The 20,229-nt window shown below is 47.9% G+C and overlaps 1 protein-coding gene across 11 annotated transcripts in view; it reads right to left on the reverse strand.

The window, feature by feature from the left end:
• Positions 1-6,212: 6,212 nt before the first annotated feature.
• The window catches only part of ZMYND8 (zinc finger MYND-type containing 8), a 125,272-nt gene continuing 111,255 nt past the window's right edge, over positions 6,213-20,229 (reverse strand). For 7 of the 11 annotated variants that reach the window (XM_040439055.1, XM_040439054.1, XM_040439053.1 and 4 more), the window contains 2 exons: positions 12,206-12,295; positions 6,213-7,160 (listed from right to left, as the gene is read on the reverse strand). In XM_040439055.1, the coding sequence (XP_040294989.1) occupies positions 7,059-7,160; positions 12,206-12,295 (192 nt within the window). In that variant the 3' untranslated portion in view covers positions 6,213-7,058. Of the gene's footprint in view, positions 7,161-12,205; positions 12,296-20,229 lie in introns of those variants that run through there. The other 4 variants (XM_040439060.1, XM_040439057.1, XM_040439059.1 and 1 more) reach the window with 2 other exon arrangements.

The following is a 20,229-nucleotide window of genomic DNA, read 5'->3' on the forward strand; positions in this document are numbered from 1 at the left end:
CTATTTTTTGTCACCTTACATCACAAAAAGTTTAATAGCAAGTGATCAAAAAGTCACATGCACCCCAAAATAGTGCCAATAAAAGTCATCTCATCCCGCAAAAATCATACCCTACCCAAGGTAATCGCCCAAAAACTGCAAAAATTATGGCTCTCAGACTATGGAAACACTAAAACATGATTTTTTTTGTTTCAAAAAAGAAATCATTGCGTAAAACTTACATAAATAAAAAAATGTATACATATTAGGTATCGCCACATCCATGAGAACCTGGTCTATAAAAATATCACATGATCTAACCTGTCAGATGAATGTTGTAAATAACAAAAAATTAAAACAGTGCCAAAACAGCTATTTCTTGTTACCTTGCCTCACAAAAAGTGTAATATAGAGCAACCAAAAATCATATGTACCCTAAACTAGTACCAACAATACTGCCACCCTATCCCGTAGTTTCTAAAATGGGGTCACTTTTTTGGAGTTTCTACTCTAGGGGTGCATCAGGGGGGCTTCAAATGGACATGGTGTCAAAAAAAACAGTCCAGCAAAATCTGCCTTCCAAAAACCGTATGGCATTCCTTTCCTTCTGCGCCCTGCCGTGTGCCCGTACAGCGGTTTACGACCACATATGGGGTGTTTCTGTAAACTACAGAATCAGGGCCATAAATATTGAGTTTTGTTTGGCTGTTAACCCTTGCTTTGTTACTGGGAAAAATGGATTAAAATGGAAAATTTGCCCAAAAATTTTAATTCTGAAATTCCATCTCCATTTGCCAATAACTCTTGGGGAACACCTAAAGGGTTAATGGCGTTTGTAAGATCTGTTTTGAATACCTTGAGGGGTGTAGTTTCTTAGATGGGGTCACTTTTATGGAGTTTCAACTCTAGGGGTGCATTAGGGGGGCTTCAAATGGGACAAGGTGTCAAAAAAAAAAACAGTCCAGCAAAACCTGCCTTCCAAAAACCGTATGGCATTCCTTTCCTTCTGTGCCCTGCCGTGTGCCCGTACAGCGGTTTACAACAACATATGGGGTGTTTCTCTTCTGGGTGTCGGGCTGACGTGAGGGGCATGGCGAGTTCCTAGAATTTTTTATTTTTTGTCACAAGTTAGCGGAAAATTATGATTTTATTTTTTTTTCTTACAAAGTCTCATATTCCACTAACTTGTGACAAAAAATAAAAACTTCCATGAACTCACTATGCCCATCACGAAATACCTTGGGGTGTCTTCTTTCCAAAATGGGGTCACTTGTGGGGTAGTTATACTGCCCTGGCATTCTAGGGGCCCTAATGTGTGGTAAGTAGTTTGAAATCAAAATGTGTAAAAAATGACCTGTGAAATCCGAAAGGTGATCTTTGGAATGTGGGCCCCTTTGCCCACCTAGGCTGCAAAAAAAGTTCTATGAACTCACTATGCCCATCAGCGAATACCTTAGGGTGTCTACTTTCCGAAATGGGGTCATTTGTGGGGTGTTTGTACTGTCTGGCCATTGTAGAACCTCAGGAAACATGACAGGTGCTCAGAAAGTCAGAGCTGCTTCAAAAAGCGGAAATTCACATTTTTGTACCATAGTTTGTAAACGCTATAACTTTTACCCAAACCATTTTTTTTTTACCCAAACATTTTTTTTTTATCAAAGACATGTAGAGCAATAAATTTAGAGAAAAATGTATATATGGATGTCGTTTTTTTTGAAAAATTTTACAACTGAAAGTGAAAAATGTCATTTTTTTGCAAAAATTTCGTTAAATTTCGATTAATAACAAAAAAAAGTAAAAATGTCATCAGCAATGAAATACCACCAAATGAAAGCCCTATTAGTGAGAAGAAAAGGAGGTAAAATTCATTTGGGTGGTAAGTTGACCGAGCAATAACACGTGAAAGTAGTGTAGTGTAAAAAGTGGCCTGGTCATTAAGGGTGTTTAAGCTAGGGGGGCTGAGGTGGTTAAGGACCAGTTCAGGTCTGGTCACTTTGTGGGTCTTACATAGTGGATACCCCCATAAATGACCCCATTGTAGAAACTACACCCCTCAAGTTACTTAAAACTGATTTTACAAACTTTGTTAACCCTTTGGGCATTCCACAAGAAAGGAAAATGGGGATCAAATTTTTTATTTCACTTTTTTGGCAGATTTTCCATTTTAATCCAATTTTTTCTTTAACACATCGAGGATTAACAGCCAAAGAAAATTTTATATTTATTACCCAGATTATGCGGTTTACAGAAACACCCCACACACGGCAGGGCGCAGAAGAAAAGGAGCGCCACATGGTTTTTGGAAGGCAGATTTTGCTGAACTGGTTTTTAGATGTCATGTCCCATTTGAAGCCCCCTTACAGTAGAAACTCCCAAAAAGTGACCCCATTTTGGAAACTAGAGGATAAGGTGCCAGTTTTATTGGTACTATTTTTGGGTACATATGATTTTTTGATCATTCATTATAACACTTTATGGCGCAAGGTGACCCAAAAATTTGTTGTTTTAGCGCAGTTTTTATTTATACACTGCTCAAAAAAATAAAGGGAACACAAAAAAACACATCCTAGATCTGAGTTAATTAAATATTCTTCTGAAATATTTTGTTCTTTACATAGTTGAATGTGCTGACAACAAAATCACACAGAAATTAAAAAATAGAAATCAAATTTTTCAACCCATGGAGGTCTGGATTTGGAGTCACACTCAAAATTAAAGTGGAAAAACACTACAGGCTGATCCAACTTTGATGTAATGTCCTTAAAACAAGTCAAAATGAGGCTCAGTAGTGTGTGTGGCCTCCATGTGCCTGTATGACCTCCCTACAACGCCTGTACATGCTCCTGATGAGGTGGCGGACGGTCTCCTGAGGGATCTCCTCCCAGACCTGGACTAAAGCATCTGCCAACTCCTGGACAGTCTGTGGTGCAACGTGACGTTGGTGGATACAGCGAGACATGATGTCCCAGATGTGTTCAATTGGATTCAGGTATGGGGAACGGGCGGGCCAGTCCATAGCATCAATGCCTTCGTCTTGCAGGAACTGCTGACACACTCCAGCCACATGAGGTCTAGCATTGTCTTGCATTAGGAGGAACCCAGGGCCAACCGCACCAGCATATGGTCTCACAAGGGGTCTGAGGATCTAATCTCGGTACCTAATGGCAGTCAGGCTACCTCTGGCGAGCACATGGAGGGCTGTGCAGCCCTCCAAAGAAATGCCACCCCACACCATTACTGACCCAATGCCAAACCGGTCATGCTGGAGGATGTTGCAGGCAGCAGAACGTTCTCCACGGCGTCTCCAGACTCTATCATGTCTGTCACATGTGCTCAGTGTGAACCTGCTTTAATCTGTGAAGAGCACAGGGCACCAGTGGTGAATTTGCCAATCTTGGTGTTCTCTGGCAAATGCCAAACATCCTGCACGGTGTTGGGCTGTAAGCACAACCCCCACCTGTGGATGTCGGGCCCTCATATCACCCTCATGGAGTCTGTTTCTGACCGTTTGAGCAGACACATGCACATTTGTGGCCTGCTGGAGGTCATTTTGCAGGGCTCTGGCAGTGCTCCTCCTGTTCCTCCTTGCACAAAGGCGGAGGTAGCGGTCCTGCTGCTGGGTTGTTGCCCTCCTACAGCCTTCTCCACGTCTCCTGATGTACTGGCCTGTCTCCTGGTAGCGCCTCCATGCTCTGGACACTACGCTGACAGACACAGCAAACCTTCTTGCCACAGCTCGCATTGATGTGCCATCCTGGATAAGCTGCACTACCTGAGCCACTTGTGTGGGTTGTAGACTCCGTCTCATGCTACCACAAGAGTGAAAACACTGCCAGCATTCAAAAGTGACCAAAACATCAGCCAGGAAGCATAGGAACTGAGAAGTGGTCTGTGTTCACCACCTGCAGAACCACTCCTTTATTGGGGGTGTCTTGCTAATTGCCTATAATTTCCACCTGTTGTCTATCCCATTTGCACAACAGCATGTGAAATTGATTGTCACTCAGTGTTGCTTCCTAAGTGGACAGTTTGATTTCACAGAAGTGTGATTGACTTGGAGTTACATTGTGTTGTTTAAGTGTTCCCTTTATTTTTTTGAGCAGTGTATATTTTTACAGCGTTCACCTGAGGGGTTAGGTCATGTGACATTTTTATAGAGCAGATGGTTACGGACGTGGCGATACCTAAGATGTATTTTCTTATGTAGGGGCTAATTTTTTGCGGGATGAGGTGACAGTTTTATTGGTACCATTTTGTTATTTACCATAACTCGGATAACCCCTTTAAGATCAGCTTCAGCTGTATGAAGAGGCCCCGGCACTATGAGAACTTATGCCTCTTCCTAGACTAGTGAAGTCATTGTAAATTGGTCACAAGGCCTAGGCGCAGCTCAGTTGCAATACCAAGCTCAGCTGCCATACAATGTACAGCATTGTACCTTGTAAACTATTCCTGAGAATAGGCCATCAATATCAAATTCCTGGATAACCCCTTTAATCCTGAGAAAGAATCCAAGGGTAACAGCAAAAGACCTACAGTAGACTCTGCAAACTAAAACCTGTTCATGTGTCCGCTATAAGAACACTGAACAAGAATAGTGTTCATGGAAGGACACCATCCTTTGGATTGCTCTTCAGATAAACATTGCAGCCTGTCCCAAGTTTGCCTGAGAACATTTGTATGTTCCACAATACTTCTGGAAAAATGTCATATGGACTGTAGACAAAAGTGGAGCTTTTTAGATGAAATGCAGAACTCCATAGAGATTTATCAAAATTGGTGCAAAGGAAAACTAGCTTAGTTGCCCATAGCAACCAGATTCCACCTTAGGGCTCCTTTGGAAAATGAAAGGTGGAATCTGGTTTCTATGGGCAACTAAGCCAGTTTTGCTTTACACTGGATAAATCTCCCCCCTATGTTTGGAGATAAAAAGGACTGCACACCAACACCTCATCTCAACTGTGAAACATGGTGCATAATTGCCTTGCGGTTATTGAGGGAATAATAAATTCTAAGGTGTATCAAAACATTTTACAGGAGAATGTATGGGTAGTAGTCCTTGACCTCAAATGGAAGAGGCATTATGTGAAGCAAAAAGACAATGACCCCAAAGCACAAAAGTAAATCAACTAAAGAGTGGATGAAAATGATTTGTATTCTGTAACAATCAAGTCAGAGTTCTGGAGAGGAGGTGAGCTGTTCCCAGCGCATATACATTTATATGGCAAAATGTAGTCAGCATGCTGTGTGATATGTCTTTGAAGAGGCCACTGTGCAGAGATTCTGAGAAGGTAAGAAGCTCCTATCACCGATTGTCAGTAGTGGCCGGGATCCACAATTTGCGCACCGCAAAATGGGTATGGTCGTATGCATAAGGGCTACACTAAATAGCCTGCATGATTGCTGAACTATGCTGGGGACCAGTTATTAGAGGTGCAGCCTGGGGAGAATTGGGTACAGTAGCAAAGTCCTTGTTTGGGCCTAGCTCTGTTTGATGTGAAGGCAAGCATAGAGGACATGATTCTGGGCTCATTTATTATTATTGTGTCAATCATTGCGTATATTTTTTTTTTTTTGAGACCACCCCCGTAAAAAAAACTTTTTAGTGCTAATGTGGGTGGGCTGTTAAAATAAGCTTTACTGTATTTTCTTTACCTGCAGCAGTTGTTTTGTACTTCACATGGAACTTGTGGTTCCACAATGGATGAAGACCAGACCTACCTGAAATATGACTCATAGCAAAGGCAGCAGTGTCCACGTCACAAGAAAAAGCTCACAATACACTTACAAGAGCAATGTGTATCAGAAAATGGAAGCAAGTCCAGTCATGTGCATGAGGCCTTAGCAGGAGATGCTCTGGAAATCCCTTTTTTCAGCCTAGCAATGCACGTGGAATATGGATGACACAGACCAACCAAGGACCCTTCACAAACATCTATACAGGTGAAAAACTGTCCACCTTTCACATGGATGTGTGAAAGAGGCCTTATACTCTACATTGTAAATGTACTAGTCTGGATTCCAGGTTGTTTATATCACAGACACAAATGTAACAAACCCTCAGTTGTGCAAGCTTTATATTACGTTCTAACCTAATGCACCCCAACATTTTTGTTTCCTTCCACAATGATTCTGTGCTGGATTTTGTCTGTAGTTTCCACTGACTTATGGACATAGGACGGTGCTGGGCAGAACCTGATAATCATTACACCCAGAAGCAAAGAGACAACATGAAAAAGAAATGTTTGAATTTAATACAAATTTTATACAAAGAAAATGTGAAAAAATACTTCCATATGCTAAAAGCAATTATGTTTCACAAGGGAAAGCTGGCCAGTCCCGCATTTCAAACCGCTTGCCACTGATATTGCCTCTCGCTCAGGGTTGATGGCGCCTTGCTTCCATCTTGTATTCGCCATTGGTTACTGTACACACTATCTCCGTTATTAACAATGGTGAAAAATCAACAGTGTGATAAATGTACAACGCGTGGCACTGGAATGATTTTATACAGAGGGTCCTCATATACAGACATCAGCAGTGATTTTACATAAGATACAAAGTGAATCTGTGGTGGCAATGTAACAGACTGAAGGCGCCACCATATATTTTTTGCAACGTTGTCCACAGATAAATATGGTGCTTCGTTTTCCTCTCCGGTTATTAGGGTTGTTCCTGCGGGACGATCCCACACTAGGGTTAATGTTTGATTGAATGCCGCTGCCTCTTGCCATGAATGCGGCATTAGCTGTGATTATTCACATAGACGCTTGTATCATTCACTGCTCCTTTGTACACTGATTATACTGATACAAGAGTAATCTGCTTTATCTACACCTTGGCATCCATCCGTTCTGCGAGATAGCAGGATTTCAGCAGTATCTGTCATAATCGGTGTTTTAATGTCGTGGCTCCGGATAAACGTTCATAAGTTAAAGTGAATACAAATATAAAAAGATGGTTCTACTCTTAATCACATCCACAGATTGTACATTATTTACATACAGGACGAGGCGCTGGCTCCGGACACGCACAATGTAGTGTTTCTGTATTGTCTTGCTGTTTTTAATGCTTACAGGTCACACTCTTCTCACCTGGACCGGCATGGTGGTCTGCACATACTGAACACCGGCTCTCATCGCCACCGCTCCGGCACTGGGGCTTACAACCACAGGGATGGTCTGTAGATGAGATGCAGCAGGTTAGGAATCAGCTACAGAAACCAATGCAAAAAAAACAACACATCACTTAATCTGCACCAGTACATTCAGCGAGGCCCAACACGATAGAGTGTCACTGGAGTAACCGGGGAGCCTGCATTGTTAGGAATGGTCAAGACCGGAATACAAAACAGCAACTACTAAAAGTGCAGTCCCTATTACACATTACACATGACTGCCACCTCATTAAAGGGATACCTACTATAAAGAACACCGTTCCTGTTAACTATTTAGGTCATGTAGAGACTAACAGGGAAGGAGCAGAATGTCAGTACAAGGACTGGCTTTTGTGGACCTCCATTCAGAGCCCCTAGTATTTATGATGACCCCTCTTTACAGCATAAGGCTCCATTCACACGTCCGCAATTCCGTTCCGCATTTTGAGGAACGGAATTGTGGATACAATCATTTCCAGGTCCGCAATTCCGATCCCCCCCAAAAAATAGAACATGTCCTAATTGCGGACAAGAATAGGCATTTTCTATTAAGTCCCGGCAATGTGTGGTCCGCGGAACGCACATTGCCGGTGACTGTGTTTTTCGGAGCCACGAAACACACACTGATGTGTGAATGGACCCTAATCCCTTAAAGACCTAACCGGAAAGTGTAAAATACTCAGAAGGAGCGGAGAATCCCTCAGCACCAGGGATACAGGAGGGTTTATCTCACCCCATTAAATCTACAGACCGCTGTTGCTAATGTCAGCTCATCTCTGGCTCCAGCCATCATAGGCTAGAATAAATCATGCAGGTTAGATGTAACCTTTTGTCTTTGGATCTGACAGGTGATGGGTAAATATTAATTTAAGTTTTGCCTTTTGAAATCTCATTTGCATTAATGTATAGTCTGTATATGGAATTTATGATACGACACGCAGTGCAATGACAACATCCCGATGCTTCAGAGAGCAGACAGACATTAAAGGGGTTGTCGGGCTCACAAAATAGATTTAAATTTAAATATACAACTTACTTATATTCCTAATCTAACAGTATATTGGTCTACACTTCCTGGGTCCCACACAGCATAGTGCTTCCTGTGGCGGTACATCATCAGTGTTACATGTGACAGGCGCTGGTTGATTGGCTCATTTCAACTTCTAATCCAGCCCCCTCCCGTATCTATGTATCAGCTGTGACAGGAGGAGGACTGGCTTAGATACTGAAATCAGCCAGTCAGCCAGCACTGATGACTTGCAGACACAAAAAGTGCTATGGCTGAGTTCACACCTCAGTTATTTCCACCAGTTATTATGAGCCAAAATCAGGTGTGGGTAAAAAAAAAAAAACAACACAGAATAGGTGCAAATCTTTACATTACACCTGATCTCTGAGTAGGCTTCACTGCTGGTTTTGACTCACAATAACCGATGGAAATAATTTACCAAATAACTGAAGTGTGAACTCGTCAGCAATTGTGCGGACCCATTTATTCTCTACGGGGACGCAATGGATGCGGACAGCACACAGTGTGCTGTTCGCATTCGCATTTCAGGAGCGCGCCGCCGATCTTCCGGTCCGCGGCTCCGGGAGAGAATAGAACATGTCCTATCCTTGTACGCATAGGCATTTCTATGGGGGTGCCGGCTGGGTGTATTGCGGATCCGCAATGCACTACGGATGTGTGAATAGACCCTAACCTGGAGCACAAGCTGGAAGTGGAAGTGCCCGGACCCAGAAATGGTGACAGCGGGAGACTAGGGCACCTTTGATAATTGAAGAATACAAGTAAGTTAACACATTTAAAGCTATTTTTATGAGCTGGAGAAACCCTTTAATATTGGAGGCAGTCCTATGTAACTAGCAAACACAATCCCTATAAAGAGTTAAAATTACAGGCATTTACACTAAATTGACTGGGGGCAACATTTTTAGTAAATGGGGGATACTGCTGACCTCTATGGTGTTCATACCAGTTATTGTAAAACACATCTATCTCAATGCAATACCAGACAGAAATCCAGTAAAGGGTTCTCCAGACTATAAAAATTGAAGACCTATCCCTAGGATAGGTCATCAATATCCGATTGTGGGGGTCCGACACTCCACACCTCCACCAATCAGTTTCAGCTCCGATAAATGAAGTGAATGGGAGCAGTGCTGCAATGACAGCAGTGCTGTAGTATCAGCTCCACTGACAACGGACCGAGCTGTGTAGTTCCAGTGCTGGAGCTACTCCAAAAGAGCTGATCGTCAGGGGTGCGAGGTGTGGGACTCACGCTGATCTGATACTGATTACCCATTCTAGGGATATGTCACCAACTGTTAAATCCTGGAGAACCTCTTTAAAAGGGTTTCTGCCATCAGAAAAATCGTTATGTAGCTGGCTGAGATTAGCGATGTGCTAATGTCAGCAGAACACAACTGTATGACTTATATCGCGCTGCGTGCCACCGTTCGCGCTAAATAACGACTTTTATAATATGCAAATGAGCCTCTAGGTGCTAGTGGGGCGTTGCTGCAGCACCTAGAGGCTCTGTCCTCTCACCGTTTGGCACGCCCTTGTAATGGTGATTGACATCCTCGGACTCCTCCGTGCTCCGCAAATCCCGCGCTGTCCATTTTAGTATTAGGTGCAGTGAGTGAAGGACGGCAGCAGGCGAGCGTCCTTCACTCACTACGCCCAATACTAAAATGGACGTCACAAGCGCGGGATTTGCTGGGCATGGAGGAGACCGAGGATGTCAATCACCATTACAAGGGCGTGCCAAACGGTGAGAGGACGGAGTTTTATAATATGCAAATGAGCCTCTAGGTGCTGCAGCAACGCCCCACTAGCACCTAGAGGCTCATTTGCATATTATAAAAGTCGTTATTTAGCGCGAACGGTGGCCAGCTACAGAACGATTTTTCTGATGACAGAAACCCTTTAAAGGCCCTTCAGCTATTCTGTCTTTTTACTGAAGAACAGATCTCTGAGGTTTTAGTCATAGTCATTTTTTAAAAAGTATTGCATTTTACAGGGACAAATATTGCCCTCTTGTAGGTAGAGGCAACATGTGTATATTTTATATAAGCAACATTTGTAAAATATGGAACGATGACAAGTGTCACAAGTCCAGCTTTGGGATCAACCGGGAGTCAATCTGCAAAATAGGTTTCTAAGAATAAAACATTATTCCTAAAATGGTTTCCCGGCCGTATGTATTTTGAGGTCCACAAATTGCGGATTCCATCCATGTTTCATCCGCACTTTTTGTGGACCCATTGACTTCAATGGGTCCATGGTCCAAATTTTGAAGCCAATGATAGGAACAGACATATGTGTGCTTTCTGCATTCGTATGTCTGTTCCGCAAAAAGTAAGAATGTCAGCAAAATGCAGGCCACAGAACCATGGAAACAATGGGTCCACAAAAAAATGCGGAAGGCACACGGGCCACATCCGCATTTTGCCGATCCACGATTTTTGGACTGCAAAATGGATATGTTTGTGTGTGCACAAGGCCTAAATCTCAAGATTATGGAGGTTCACAGTCACACTTCTCGGACGAAAGGAGAAATGTCATTAAAGTGAAATCTAAGGCTGCGTACACAACGTCAGTGTTTGATCAGTGGTTTTTCCATAACTGACTGTAAGCAAAAACCAGGAATGAATCCTACACAGACATAAGGTATAATGGAAAGATCTGAATCTCTTCTGTGTTTTTGACCCACACCTGGGTTTGGTCTCACTGACCAAATACTGAATGTGTGAATAGGAAGTAAGGCCTCTTTCACACTTGCGTTGTTGGGATCCGGCATGCACTTCCGTTGCCGGAGGTGCCTGCCGGATCCGTAACAACGCAAGTGTACTGAAAGCATTTGAAGACGGAACCGTCTTCCAAATGCTTTCAGTGTTACTATGGCACCCAGGACGCTATTAAAGTCCTGGTTGCCATAGTAGGAGCGGGAGAGCGGTATACTTACAGTCCGTGCGGCTCCCCGGGCGCTCCAGAATTACGTCAGAGCGCCCCATGCGCATGGATGACGTGATCCATGTGATCACGTGATCCATGCGCTTGGGGCGCCCTGACGTCACTCTGGAGCGCCCGGGGAGCCGCACGGACGGTAAGTACACTGCTCCCCCGCTCCACTTACCATGGCTGTCAGGACTTTAGCGTCCCGGCAGCCATGGTAACCACTCTGAAAAAGCTAAATGTCGGGTCCGGCAATGCGCCGAAACGACGTTTAGCTTAAGGCCGGGTCCGGATCAATGCCTTTCAATGGGCATTGATCCCGGATCCGGCCTTGCGGCAAGTCTTCAGGATTTTTGGCCGGAGCAAAAAGTGCAGCATGCTGCGGTATTTTCTCCGGCCAAAAAACGTTCTGTACCGGAACTGAAGACATCCTGATGCATCCTGAACGGATTTCTCTCCATTCAGAATGCATTAGGATAATCCTGATCAGTATTCTTCCGGCATAGAGCCCCGACGACGGAACTATGCCGGAAGACAATAACGCAAGTGTGAAAGAGCCCTAATACTGATGAGCTGTGTAATAAGTTATTATAATGACCAAAGCAGAACACATTTTAAGACTCTCTTTCCACAGTCTTCATCGTTAGTCAGCTTCACATATTGACACGCCAACCTGCACATCTCATACAACAAGATTAACAACATGCAAAATGGCCACAAGTTATACTTTAAGAGAGATGCTAGTTACATGATGACACCTCATGCTTCAGCCAATAATGTGGGAGAAGAGTGCATGAAAAGTCAACGTTACACAGCAAAGCGAGTGACATCGCAGAACGTGGTCACCAACTGTCCATTCTATTTTCCCCAGCAGACAGTCTGTGAAATGTGGGGTTGGTCTGCAATGTCTCTTAGCCCAGCATCTGGGGGCCGCATGTTTTTTTATAGAGTGGATGGCTGGCAACCACGACAGCAATGTGACAGCAGAGGTGCGGGGAGTGGGCCAGGGCTGGTGACATCACACTGCAGAAGCGACACAGAGAGGAGAAACGGAGTCACTATACTACTGGGATGCCAACAAAAGATTGGATGAGAGTGCGGGTACTTACAATTGTGGACTGAGTAGTTGGGATAAAGGCAGCGTTCTGCGGCACGTGGACCAGTTTTATGGGCTGGCTGCTTGCCACACCTGTTGCTATCTGCAGAGACAGCACAGGGAACCGAACCTTAAATTGCAGACTTGACCATGAGGACAGTGACTGCTGCCGAGTACAATACTGAAGGCGTCAAAGATGTCGGCCTCCTGACACTGACCAATGAGGATGGAGGACATAAAGCAATATGAGGACAGGGGATATAGGTGGGGGGTATTGGGTCAGTATGATGAAACTGAGCAGCTGGCCAGAGACATAAATCACTCAATCACAATAACCAAGCGCCCTGTAGCTAAATCCACGCCCGCATGTCTGGGACGCTCATTCTTTACAATTCTACAATATGTCCAATGATAGATAAAATCTGAGACCTTTAATAAAAGATCTCAGTTGGACCTGTGTGTTTTAGTGCCATAGACACATTGTGAAGAATTTATCAAGCCCTAAATAGGGCTTTGCGACATTTTGCATTTTTACACCATTCCAGTTTTAATAAGTGATTGTGGTAGCCTGTCGAGCTGATTTAAAGTGTAAGCTTCATATTGTTTTTTTATTTGCTAGTTTATTAGAGCTAGGCATGTATACCTGAGTTAGTCTCTAAATGATTGTCAAAGATCTGTAATTACCTTATAATAACAGTTTTCATTAATGTCCCCTGTCCCTTTCCACTGCTTCCTTAAAAGACTGTTGCTATGGCTTTTCTGTCTTACCTTTAGTATAAACAGAAGACAGAAGGGTATTGCACGCCTGCATTAGGCTTCAGAGTGAGGAGGCGTGTCTCTCAGTAATCCAATCTGATTGGCTGGTAGGAAGCTGCTGCCTACAGCAAGTGTCTATGGGAAGTGAGGGAGGCATTTTTTGCCTCAGAGAACTGGCAGAAGAGCCATCTTGAGAAGATCCTCATATTGTAGAGGCTAAAACAGCCGTAACTAAGGGAACAGCTCAAGGAAAACAGCGGTATGTGAAGAAACTAAAGATTGCTTTATGTATAATGCTGCACTAGCAGTAACATATGCTAAAATAGATTTTTTTTTATGAAAACATGACAGTTACACTTTAAGCGAGATTAATCAACAGAGGCTTTTTAAAGTCACAAAAATGTTCTCAGTCTAGTAAAGGGGTGGTGCAGAAAGCAGAGTATTATCTCAAGGCAGAAGTATTAGACCCAAAGTTGCACCAAATTTGACCTCAATGGTTCCGTGGTCTGCATTTTACTGCCAATTATAGGACCTTCTATCTTTCTGCAGAACAGATACACGGATGCAGAAAACATAGATCATCCGTGTGCTTTCCATGTCCGTATTGCAAAAAGATATAATACGTCCATAAAACATGGACCCATTGAAGTCATGGAATGCATCCATATTCTGCGGACCACAGAGTGGATACGGTTGTGAGCATGGACACATTCAGCAAATATGTGAGATAAAGCTGCCACGAAGGAGCCATCTTTTGAGTTTTTCTTTCCTGATCAAGGAACAGAAAAAAACGAAAAAAGGAGACTTTTGTATTACTTACCAGTAAAGTCTCTTTCTCGCTCTTCCTTGGGGGACACAGGAAACCATGGGTATAGCTCTGCTCCCTAGGAGGCGTGACACTAAGCGAAAGCTGTAAGCCCCTCCTCCATCAGCTATACCCTTCAGCCTGGAGAAGAGACTGCCAGTTGCGTGTCCAAGTAGTGAAAGATAACCACCAACCGGAAAAAGAACTGTCGAGCCCCAACGGGGGCAACCAAGCCGGAACCACAACTGTAACCCAATGAAGGGCGGGTGCTGTGTCCCCCAAGGAAGAGCGAGAAAGAGACTTTACTGGTAAGTAATACAAAAGTCTCCTTTTCTCGCCCATATTCCTTGGGGGACACAGGAAACCATGGGACGTTCCAGAGCAGTCCCAGAAGGGAGGGACCAGAACAAACTCAACCAACGCCAGAGGCATCAATCAACTGCCGCCTGCAACACCAGACGGCCTAAAGCAGCGTCAGCCGACGCATGAGTATGCACCCTGTAGAACTTGGTGAAGGTGTGCAAGGAGGACCAAGTGGCCGCCTTGCAAATCTGCTCCGAAGAAGCCCGATTTCTCTGAGCCCAGGAAGCCCCGACCGCTCTAGTGGAGTGAGCGGTAACACCAAGGGGAGGAACCCTGCCCTTGGCGAGATAAGCCTCAGTAACAGCCATCTTGACAAAACGAGCGATAGCAACTTTGGATGCCGCCATCCCTCTGCGCGACCCTTCCGGGACCACAAAGAGCGAGTCAGTATGCCTGAAAGAGCTGGTTACTTCCAGGTAAATCTTGAGCGCCCTGACAACGTCCAGGCGATGAAGCTTCCTCTCCCGCGGATGGGAAGGGGAAGGACACAAAGAGGGGAGAACGATGTCCTCGTTCAGATGAAAGGCGGAGACCACCTTAGGAAGGAAGGAAGGGACCGGACGAAGAACCACCTTGTCCTGGTGGAACACTAGGAAAGGTTCCAGACAGGAGAGTGCAGCCAATTCGGACACCCTCCGAAGAGAGGTGATGGCTACAAGGAAAATAACCTTGCAGGACAGAAGTCGCAAGGAAACCGTCCGCAGAGGCTCGAAAGGAGAAGCCTGGAGCGCTGAGAGAACCAGGTTCAGGTCCCAGGGCGGTACCGGAGGGCGATACGGGGGAACCGCGTGAGCCACGCCCTGAAGGAAGGTCTTGACAGGACCAAGGGGGGCCAGTGGGCGCTGAAACAAAATGGACAGCGCAGATACCTGACCCTTCAAAGAACTAAGGCCTAGACCTTGGGCCAGTCCGCTCTGCAGGAAGGACAAAACGGTGGGGAGAGAAAAGCGGAGCGGAGGAATCCCCAGATCGGTACAGAACCCCAAAAAAGTCCTCCAGGTCCTATAATAGATCCTAGAAGAGGACGGCTTACGGGCGCGGATCATGGTGCGGACGACATCCGCAGAAAAACCCCTACGTGTCAGGACGGTGGTCTCAACAACCACGCCGTCAAACGTAGGGACCCTAAACGCGGGTGGAAGATCGGTCCCTGAGAGAGAAGATCTTCCCTGGCGGGCAGTGGCCAGGGCGCGTCTGCCAGGAGCAGCATGAGGTCGGCATACCAAGACCGGCGGGGCCAGTCCGGAGCGACCAGAATCACCGAGACGCCTTCCGCCGCGATCTTCCGAAGGACCTTGGGCAGGAGAGGGATGGGAGGGAATATGTATGGGCGCGCGAAGCCTCGCCAAGGAAGAACGAGGGCGTCGGCTCCGCAAGCTCCCGGATCCCTGGCCCTGGACAGATAGGCGGGGACCTTGTGATTGAATTTTGAGGCCATGAGGTCCACGTCCGGAATGCCCCAACGAAGGCAAATGGCCTCGAATACCTCCGGGTGAAGAGACCACTCGCCGGGGTCGACGGTGGTGCGACTGAGGAAGTCCGCCGCCCAATTGTCCACCCCTGGAATAAAAATTGCAGATAGGGCCGGGACGTGGGCTTCCGCCCAACGGAGAATGCTGGTGACCTCCCGCATCGCTGCAGCGCTGCGAGTGCCCCCCTGGTGGTTTATGTACGCCACGGCCGTGGCGTTGTCTGATTGTACACGAACTGGATGACCCTTCAGCAGATGAGTCCAGTGTCGTAGAGACAGAAGGGCCGCTCTCAGTTCCAGGACATTGATCGAGAGTTTGGACTCCGATGGAGACCAAATGCCCTGGACGGATCGGGGAGGAAACACGCCTCCCCAGCCCGAGAGACTGGCATCGGTTGTAACCACCAACCAGTTGAGTGGCAGAAAGGACCTGCCCAGAAGAGGGGACTGTAACCACCAGCGGAGAGATGACCGCACCGGAGGCGACAGATGGAAGGGATGATCCAGAGACTGCGGCGATTTGTCCCAGGAGGAGAGGATCGCCCGTTGGAGAGGGCGGGAGTGAAACTGCGCAAATGGGATCGCCTCGAAGCAGGCAACCATCTGCCCCAATACCCGCATGCAGAAGCGGAAGGACGGTCGACGGTGGAGAAGGAGACCCCGAACCGCCCCACGGAGGATCAGACGTTTTTCCGAGGGAAGACGTACCTCCGCCGTTCCCGTGTCTAAAAGCATTCCCAGGAAGACGAGTTGTCTGGAGGGGGGAAGGGAGGACTTGGGGAAGTTGATGACCCAACCAAACCTCGCCAGAGTCTCTAGAGTGAGATCCACGCTGGCAACCGCTTGAGAAAGGGACGGAGCCTTGATGAGGATATCGTCCAAGTACGGTAGCAGAAAAACACCCCTGGAACGGAGTAAGGCTAAAACCGGGGCCAGGACCTTGGTGAACACCCGGGGGGCTGTTGCCAGTCCAAAGGGAAGGGCGACAAATTGGAAGTGGAGGTCCCCCACGGCGAATCGAAGGAAGCGATGGTGACACTGGGCTACCGGAACATGGAGGTAGGCATCCTGTATATCGATGGAAGACATGAAATCTCCCTGCTCCAGGGAAGCCACCGCGGAGCGGAGGGACTCCATCCGAAACCGTCGAAGGAGGAGAAAACGGTTGAGCTTTTTGAGGTCCAAAATGGGCCGCACCGAACCTCCCTTCTTGGGAACTACAAAGAGGTTCGAGTAGAACCCTTGGAATCTTTCCTCTAGAGGAACGGGGGTAATCACCCCCCTGTCCAGTAAAGCTTGAACGGCCGCGGAGAACGCGGCCGCGTCTTTCGGGTCTCGCGTGGGGCGGGAGCGAAAGAACCGATCCGGAGGGAAGGATGCAAATTCGATTTTGTATCCGGAGGACACAATTTCGAGGGCCCAGGCGTCGGAGACGTGAGCCATCCAGACGTCCTTGAAAAGGAGGAGCCGGCCCCCCACCCGGGTGGGTGGGGGCGCGCCTTCAGGCAGAGGACTGTTTTGCTGCGGGTGTGCGGGCAGCCTGCGGCTTGCGCCAGGAGGGCTGCGCCCGAAAAAACGGCTTCCTACGCTTGTCCTGGGGAGGAGCCGAAGCGGCAGCTGTGGTGGGAGCCCCAGAGGCCCTGCGGGAGGACCGAAAACGAGACGCACCAGGGCGTCCGCGGGGGGCGCCCCTGGCTTGGGGTTGAGGAAGATGGGTGCTTTTACCACCCGTGGCCTCTGAAATAAGTTCGTCTAAGCGGACCCCGAAAAGGCGGGAACCCGCAAACGGTAGCCCCGCCAAGGAACGTTTGGAGGCAGCGTCCGCTTTCCAGACCTTCAGCCAGAGCTCCCTCCTGACGGCAACTGCCAGGGCGGAGGAGCGCGCAATAAGGGCTCCCGCATCAAGGGAGGCCTCACAGACAAAATTCCCGGCCCGAATAATAAGCTGGGCCAAGGAACGTAGGTCCTGGATGGGGATGTCCGAGTCCAACTCCTGTTCCAGCTGCGTACCCCAAGCAGAGATTGCTTTCCCTGCCCAAGCAGAGGCAAAAACCGGTCTGAGGGCAGAACCGGAGGCAGCAAAAATGCCCTTGGACAGGGTCTCCATGCGACGGTCCTCCGCTGACTGAAGAGAGGACCCGTCGGGAACAGGGATGGCCGTGTTCTTTGACAGCCGGGCCACAGGGGGGTCTACCTTGGGTAGGGAAGACCAGGTGGCCACGACATCGGCTGGAAAAGGATAGCAAATGTCCAGCTTCTTTGGGTTGACAAAACGGGCGTCCGGGCGAGCCCAAGCCTTAGACACCACGGAGGAGAAATCAGAGTGGATTGGAAAGACTTTTGAGGCCTGCCTGGGTCTGATAAAGGAGACGCTAGCTGCGTCCGAGCTAGGGGGGTCATCCTGCACCTTAAAGGTGTCACGTATATCAGAGATGAGTTGAGCCATCGCTGAGGCTAGCTTGGACGGCAGGGCCGAGTCCATTTCCAAATCTGAAGCCGCCAATTCACCTTCAGAGAGCGAATCCTTTGGAGAGGAGAGGCTCGTCTGGGTGCGCACGCGTGGCGGGGAGAGGGAGGCATCCGAGGAGGAGGCTCGCTCTACTCTAATACGCTTCTGAGAGTGCCTAGCTCGGGAGGGGTCACTAGGAGAGGATGAACCCGCTGCAGCGGCAGAAGCAGTGGACCCGGAGGGCGCGACAGTCAGAGTGGCGTCCTGCGGGGTAGGTGGCCTGTCTATTAGGCGGCCCACGACATGAGTGAGGCTTTCCACGGCCTGGGACAGGGATCTAGCCCAGTCAGGCGGGTCAGAGGAAGCAGGGAGCGACACAGCGGGCGACTGAGGCTGCGGTGGAGCTCGGCATGCAGTACAGTGCGGATCAGACTGCCCCCGGGGAAAGGGTTCCCTACAAGCGGTACAGGCATGGTACCATGGCTTGGCGGCTGCAGAAGGGTCTGACATGGTGGAAAGATGTTGCACTTTAAAGCAACAGTACTGTGGCACGGAGGGGGTTAAACAGTCCTACCAGACCCGATGATACAAGCGGCAGCTGTAAGGGGAACAGACTGAGGAGGCTGTGGAGGAGAGGCAGCAGCACGGAGCTGAAAGGCTTCAGGATCGCACGGCAGAGAGATGAACCCGGAAGTAGCGGAGCGCAGCAGCACGGAGCTGAATGTGTAAGGAAGCTCCGCCCCCCCTCTGCCGCGCTGAAGCCGAAGCAGAGCCGCGCGCGCGCGGCAAAATGATTTTAACCCCCAAGGATGTTGAAGTGCCGGCCATGACATGGCGCCGTTCATGCCAGGAGAACGGCTCCCACCGCGCCTAGATGTAGCAGACGGCTTGCAAGTCTGCAGCCGTCCCCTGTAAGGCAGCGTTCTAGGACTTGCCCAGATAGACTGCCCTCCAACTATGCCCGGTAACGTCCCGATATGCGGGGGGGGGGGGGGGGGGCGGGGGGGGCGGGGGGGGGTTTGCAGTGGTCATGTAACAGTGGCCATGTTGGTAGCAGCGGTGGGAGGGAGGAAGGGGAGGCTGGAGCAGCCACTCTCACCATACGCTGTCTTCGCCCTCAGTCCATCCAGCGGGGTCGCCCCTTCAGCTCCTGGCACCGCGGTGGCAGGAAGCCGGGGGAGGGACTTGGCGTGCGGGCGACCCTGAGCTGGCGGGACGCAGGGGAGCGAGGCTGCCCTGGTCCACCTTGTCTTCTGTGGGGGAGGCGGCAGTGCGGAATTACCGGCACTGGCGCAACTCAACCCCGGGAGAAACAGAGGGGTCTAATGCGCCTCTGTTGTCCCTGTAGGTAGAAAAAAAAAAAAACCGAGTTAAAAACAACAAATACGTAAAAAATAAAAATCATAGGATAACAACCCTGCATAAGCAGGGGGTGTCTTGCCTCCTTGGACACTAAGCAAAAACTGGCAGTCTCTTCTCCAGGCTGAAGGGTATAGCTGATGGAGGAGGGGCTTACAGCTTTCGCTTAGTGTCACGCCTCCTAGGGAGCAGAGCTATACCCATGGTTTCCTGTGTCCCCCAAGGAATATGGGCGAGAAAAAATGGCTGCACCAGATCGGTCATTATGATAGAACCAAATGGTATCCGATGGACCTCATTGACTATAATGGGGTCCGTTGGATTTCCATCAGGGAGCCTGGCATTTTGCCTCCAATGCAAAAGTGAACAAGAACTAATTGCTGGTTTTCAATAGGAAGATTAACTTGAAAATCCATGCCCCATATTTTACTGTTACTGGGGACCAGCATATAGTGTGCTGGCCATAAGCCCTTAGATCCTAGTGAAACCAACCAGTAATTTTTTTTCCCTCCCAGTGGAGCTGGTAATTTAAAGGTCTTGTGAAGTCAGGCACAGTATACATTGGCTCAAGTCACCAATGACTTGTATATGACGTCTGACACAGAGACAGACCCTGGCTTTTAAAGAACACATGTGATATACTTTTTCAGTCATGTAGGGCACTGGGATATGGGGATCTTAAAAGGTGTTATCATATAGTAAATGGGAAGATTTGCAATAAATGGATGTGGACACAAAGCTCCAGAATGCTGCACAAATTAGACCGCTCAGTACAAAACACACTTCTCATGTTTAACACAGCATGGAAGGGTTTACGAAAAAGAAAACTAAGCA

This window comes from Bufo bufo, chromosome 6, assembly GCF_905171765.1.
Source record: "Bufo bufo chromosome 6, aBufBuf1.1, whole genome shotgun sequence".
In the NCBI taxonomy this organism is placed as follows: domain Eukaryota; kingdom Metazoa; phylum Chordata; class Amphibia; order Anura; family Bufonidae; genus Bufo; species Bufo bufo.